Source organism: Myotis davidii, unplaced genomic scaffold, assembly GCF_000327345.1.
Source record: "Myotis davidii unplaced genomic scaffold, ASM32734v1 scaffold425, whole genome shotgun sequence".
NCBI lineage: Eukaryota > Metazoa > Chordata > Mammalia > Chiroptera > Vespertilionidae > Myotis > Myotis davidii.
The window spans coordinates 4,360,519-4,366,324 of NW_006296413.1; the positions used below are offsets into that span (position 1 = coordinate 4,360,519).

Here is a 5,806-nt window from a genome sequence, read left to right on the forward strand (position 1 = left end):
CGGCCGCGGCGCTCTGCATCCTCATCCTGCTCTACGCCATGTACAAGTACCGCAACCGCGACGAGGGCTCCTACCAGGTGGACCAGAGCCGCAACTACATCAGCAACTCGGCGCAGAGCAACGGCGCGGTGGTGAAGGAGAAGGCGCCCGCCGCGCCCAAGGCGCCCGGCAAGGCCAAGAAGAACAAGGACAAGGAGTACTACGTGTGAGCGCCCCTGCCCGTGCGCCCCACCTCCGCCTCCGGCGCCGCGGCGGCTCCCTGGCTGCCTCAGACTTCTCTCATGAAGAGGAAACGCAAAAAAAAAAGAAAAGGAAAACCCGTGCTCGCCCCTCTCCTCCTGCCGTCCGTCCGTCCGTCTGTCCGTCCGTCGGGGCGGCGTCAGTCCCGGCGGCTGTCCCTCAGCGCTGCCCCTGGGCAGGGCGGTGCTCACAGCCCTGGGTTCATTTATTTTTTTAAGAGGTAGTTTTATTTTGGTGGGGTTGGGCGGGAAGGAAGGCTGGGGGTTTTGTAAAGTGTCCACTCCTTGTCCTGTTAATTTCCCCAACTTTTCTTTCTCCTCCCTGTCCCTCCCGCCTTCCTTCGCGCCCAAGCCCCCCCTCCCCCCCAGGCTTGCAGTGTCTCTCGGCCCCATCCTCCTTCCCATTTCTGTGTGTGTCTGGTTTCTCCCTTCCTTTCCCCCTTCGGGTTTCCAGAGTCGGCAGGGCGGGGGGAGGGAAGGCACATGCAGATATTATATTAAAGACGAATATCCAGATGCCCGAGCAGCAGCCTGGCACCCGCCGGGCGCCGGCAGCAGGGGAGAGAGGAGGCAGTGCCCTCCCACTGCTGGGGTCACTCGTCTGCCCACGGGCTCCCTGCTCCCCCAGTTTTTTTCTCTCTTTGTTAACAAATGTGTCTAAGTCTTGGAAAACACCCCAACCCCGGAAATGTGTGGGAAAAGAAAACAAAAACTTTCCAAATCCGAAGGCCTGGTGCCGTTTGTTCGGGGTGGGGGCTGCTGGGCCCAAACAGGGGCGTGAGCCTCGGTACCTTACGCGGCTCCCAAACTTTGGGGCCCCGAGCCTGGCGTTGGGCTCGGGGGCAATTTGTCTTTGTCTGCGCAGCTGACGGGGCAGGAAGCAGTCCGGATGGTCGCTGGCCCTGGTTGGGTCAGCCCTGGAGGACCTCCGCTCCTCCGAAGGGGGACGAGGCCCCGGGGCCGGGAGCGCGGAGTTGCCCCTGGGGTCACCGCAGCCCCCGGGCAGTGCTGTTCCTGGGTGGGGAGAGCATCCCTGCCTGTCCAGGGTCTCCAGGTGGGTGAGTCAGTAGCCGGGTCCAGAGCTGCCCGGTCCTGCCTGACTGCAAGTCTGCTCCTTCCCAGCCTGAGGGGTTAGGGCCCTGTGGCCACCACAACCTCCAGGGTCCACTCTGACTGGCCGTGGGCACCGCCTGGGCTGCAGAAGGAAGTGGACCCAGCACACCTTAGGGGTTTGCTCCTTCGGAAGACACTAAATAGGCCCACGGGCCCCAACGAGCCGAGAGACGGCTCTTGGTTTTTTTTGTTTTAGAAAGAGAGGAAGGTAGAGAGGGAGAGGGAAACAGCCATTGGTTGGTTCTTGTCTGTGCCTGGACCAGGAGTAGAACCGCATCCTTGCACTTTAAGGCGATGCTCTGACCGACAGCTCTCCCGCCAGGTCTGTTCGTTAAGCCCCCCCACCGGTTGCGAGGTGGGGTGGCAGGTGAGCCGGGTGTCAGGCACCCTCAGGAGAGCCGAGTGCAGGTGGTGGTGGTGGCCAACCAACCCCTGAACACGAGAGGGGGCTCAGCCACGCTTCCGCCCCTCAGGGCACCTCCCCTTCTGCTCGGGGAGCCTGCCCTCTGCCAGCTCTGCCTTCCTGCGCCCTTGGCTCGCCATCACCCTTCCCTGCCTGATTCATCCTGTTTCAGCTCTGCTTCTGCCCAGTTCGTCTCACGCATTTTCCAGCTCACAGACCTGGTCCATGTTTCAGCTAGGACACCCCCCAGGCCCTTGGGCTCAATCCCTGCTGGAGCCCCACCCCCTTGGCTCAGCTCCCCGCCCTCCTGGGATGCAGCCTTTGTCTTGGGACCCTTCCCACCATGGGATGTACCCTCGGGTCCTGGAGTCCTCCCCGAGTCCTATCAAGGGTAGGAGAGCGGGTCCTCCCCCAGTTGCCTGGGTGTGGGTTCCCATGGCCTTGTCTTCTCCTGGCCTCCTAACCAGCCCCTCCAGGAGGGGGAGGCTCTGGTCCCCCTTTCCCTCACTGCTCAGTCGGAGCCTGAGGTCAGTATCCCCAAGGCCAGCTCCAGCCCCTTGTGGACGCCTGGCGGAGGCCCTGGCTTGGGACAGTCTGGCCAGGCTGTCCTATCCCCGAGCGGGCGCTGGCCTCGCCCTGGGTCCTCCGCCGCTGCTCTGTCCAAGGGACGGAGACTTCCCCAGGCGCCCCGCCCGCCACCACCAGCCAAGGAAGAAACAGGCAGGCAGGTGTCCCTGGGTGTCAAGAAGGGAAGGAGCATCCTTACTTCAGAAATTCTAGAACAGCCTGCACAGCCCGTCAGAGTCCGGGCCGGAGGGGGCCCTGCAGGAGCCGGAGGACTGCAGGCCGGGCCGAGTGCCCCTCTGCACAGGGAGGCAGAGCTCCCGACGGGGGGGGGGCTCAAAGGCCTGGCTGTAGGAGGAGAGATTCCCGGACCTGCCGTTGACTCTGTTTACCCATCTGCAGGGCATGGTCCCCGTGGGCTCACCTCCTTGGTGTTGGGCCCCTGGTGTTGGACTTAGCCCCTGGGCCTGAGCTGGGCCCTCGGGGTCTGCCTGGCCCGGGGGTGGCAGTTCGTACTGGGGATGTGTCAGGAGAGTCCGCCTGAGGGGGGATAAGAAGGGGGGGCGGCGAGCTAGCCGTGAGGTCTGGCTGAAGCCTTGGACCTGGAAGCCCTGCCCTGCAAGCCCCCAGGGAGGGAACACCAGCTTGGCCAGTGCGGGGCTCTTCTGGGAGGATGTCCCCTCCTGTAGGTGGACACGGAGCCCGTGGGGCCCAAGGGAAGGCCTGCCATCAGGGGGCTGCGCCCAGCTGTCATGCAGGCCCATGGCTGCTGCCAAGGGGGCACCCGTCTCCCTCCGTGGGGTGCGCACTCCCTAGTGGCCCAGAGGGCAGGGCCTTGGGCCGCGGGAGCTTGTGACGGCCTGGAAGGCCCCTCAGGCCACTTGGTGCAGGGGACCCTGCGGGGACCTCGCTGGTGCTGAGGGGCTGGCCGCGGGACCTGAGGCCTGAGCTGGGCTCTGGACGCCTGCAGCCCAGGGCTGACTCCTGATCCGGCCCCTCCTGGCTGAGCGATGGGCAGTCTGCTTCTGAGCCTTAGTTCTCCCGTCTGTGAAACGGCAAAGTCTGCCTCGCAGGCTTCAGGAAAAGATGGAATGAGCTGATGCTCTGAAGTGCCAGCCTGGTGCCTGGCCCACAGCAGGGGCGGGAGAGGGCAGCCGCTCAGGGCCCGGGCAAGGGCCGCCCAGCCAGGAGCCCCTACCCAGCAGCCCCGGGCCCATCGCTGAGTCGGTGAGAGCCAGACATTTGTTCCTTTATTCACGCTCTCGTCTCCCTCCCACCTGTGCCCCTCCGCCCGCCTCTGAGTGGGAGCTGGGGACACCCCGACCCCCCGGGAACTCTCAGGCCGGGGCCGTGGGTAAGGGTTTCATTAGATCCTCGGGCTGGGCCTGGGGCCTGGCATGAGGACACTGGCCTGGGTCTGGGAGGCTGTGGGTGTTGTAGAGAAGGTGGCAGGGGGATTCCAGGCAGAAGACGTGGCCGCCAGGCGGGACTGGCTGTGTGGCTGGAGTGTGTGTGTGTGTGTGTGGGGGGGGTTGGATGGTGAGAGCAGGGCTGGCTGGAGGGGCAGCCCCCGGGCCCCCTGGAAATCCAGGCCTTTGCTCTCCTCCTGCCAAGATGCCATCACTGAGAGCCCTCGGGCTGGGTGAGAAGCTGGGAGGCTTTGACACGGGTGGCGATCCCCTCGGAGCCCGCTGAGCCCGGGCAGCAAGAGGGCAGCTGGGAGCGACAGGCTGGCCCGTCCCCCGGGCCCGGCCTCGCTCCTCTTGGCACCCGCGAGTGAAGGTTAAGTGGCCTCCTGCCAATCAAACCAGCCTTTGCCCTTTCTGTGTTGAAGGCGGCTCCTCGGTGAGAGCAGGGCTGGCTGGAGGGGCAGTCCCCGGACCCCCTGGAAATCCAGGCCTTTGCTCTCCTCCTGTCAGCGGAGGACAGCAGGCTCCTCCCGGCCCCTCGCAGGCTCTCAGGAACCTAAAACTCCGTGGATTTCAGGACAGCAGGCCCCCGGGCACCGTGTGCTGCCTTCTTTCCTGACCTGTTCAGGAAAGATGCGGACGGGTTGTGTCTTGAAGGTGCAGTGACCCCTGACCTCTGACCTGGGTCCATCCTGAGGATCCAGCAGATCCTGCTGCTCTCAGGGCCTGGACTGAGCCCCCCGAGCACATGGGGGAGGGCGATGGGCAGGGACAGCCCTGAAGGCATCTGGGGCCGGTGAAGACTCAACAATGGCCGTCCTGCCCTCGGCTCCCCCCTCACATAGGGCTCTGCTCCCTCCCCCTGATTCTCTCGAGGTGGAGCTGGGGTAGCTGGGCCATTTGGGCCCCACACAGTAGAACAAAGAACAGGGTACACAACCCACACTGTCGATCAGGGGACCCCGCCCTCGGCCTCCACTCGCTCAGATGTGTGTGTGCTTTCGGCCAATCCATCCCTCTCTGGCCTCTGCTTCTCCTCTGCCCAGGGATGGGGTGGGGGCCAGGCCCCCCTGCTCTGGGTTCCGGTTTACTCACTGGTTCTGCACATCCTGGATGGTGTCGGGCAGCGGGAGGTGCTGGGTCTCGGGCAGCAGCAGCGCGGTCAGGCCGCTCAGCACCGGCACCGCCCCGTACACCAGCAGGGGCAGGGAGGGGTGGTGCACACCCAGCAGCCGGACCAGGGGCCCCAGGATGGCCCCCCCTCGGGCCGACATCTGGCCCAGGCCCACGGCGGTCATCCTGCCGGCACAGGGGCACTGTGAGGGGCCAGGCTGCCCACCCACTGCCTTGGCCTCCCCCTCTGGCCCAGCCCTGCTCTGCCCAGGGAGGGACAGGGGTCAGCCTGAGACCACATGGAAGAGAGAGACCAGGCATGAACACCCATCCTGCCCTCCCAGCCCAGGGCACCCCTGCCCGGGCCCGGGCCCAGGCCCAGCCTCACCTGAGCACGGTGGGGAAGAGCTCCCCCGTGTAGATGGAGATGCAGGTGAAGGCCACCCCTATCGACCCGAGCCCCAGCAGGGCCAGGGCTGAGCGCAGGGGCCTCATCTCTGTGGGCGGAGACGGGGATGGGCGGGGCCCAGCATCAGCTGGAGGCTCTCTCCCTGACCTCCCCCATGTCTGTGTCGCTCCCACTGGGGTGTCCCCAGACCCCACACACGCACCATGTCCTACGTGACCTTATGGCCACATGCTCCGATCCCCCTAATCTGTTTCCCACTCAGACGCCCAGAGCCAGACCCGGGAATCCTCCCTGACCCCCGCCCCCCATTTCCCTGCCCCTGTCCCCACAACTCATCACCGAGTCCTTCTTTTATCTCCACAGTTTTCACCATGTCGCCCACCCCACTCCCTCCCTGCTCCCCTGCCCGGTACAGGCCACCACCCTCTCTCCAGACGCCTCCTTCCTGGCCGCGCCCCGTGCTAGTCCAGCACCCGCAGAGAGGGGCCGGGGTCTGTGTTCCTGGCGCAGGCCCCCTCCCCAGGGAGGCTCCTCGGCCACAGCCACGGCGCCCCGC

General features: G+C 65.4%; 2 protein-coding genes across 2 annotated transcripts in view; one reads left to right on the forward strand and one right to left on the reverse strand.

The window, feature by feature from the left end:
• The window catches only part of NRXN2 (neurexin 2), a 116,296-nt gene extending 115,336 nt beyond the window's left edge, over positions 1-960 (forward strand). The window contains exon 24 of the mRNA XM_015568978.1: positions 1-960. Coding sequence (XP_015424464.1) covers positions 1-209 — 209 coding nt within the window. The 3' untranslated portion in view covers positions 210-960.
• A 2,973-nt stretch (positions 961-3,933) lies between these two features.
• Positions 3,934-5,806, reverse strand: part of LOC102765542 (solute carrier family 22 member 11) — a 26,959-nt gene continuing 25,086 nt past the window's right edge. Inside the window, exons 8-10 of the mRNA XM_006771600.1 lie at positions 5,230-5,338; positions 4,824-5,027; positions 3,934-4,348 (exon numbers count right to left, since the gene is read on the reverse strand). Of these exons, the coding sequence (XP_006771663.1) occupies positions 4,285-4,348; positions 4,824-5,027; positions 5,230-5,338 (377 nt within the window). The 3' untranslated portion in view covers positions 3,934-4,284. The remainder of the gene's footprint in view (positions 4,349-4,823; positions 5,028-5,229; positions 5,339-5,806) is intronic.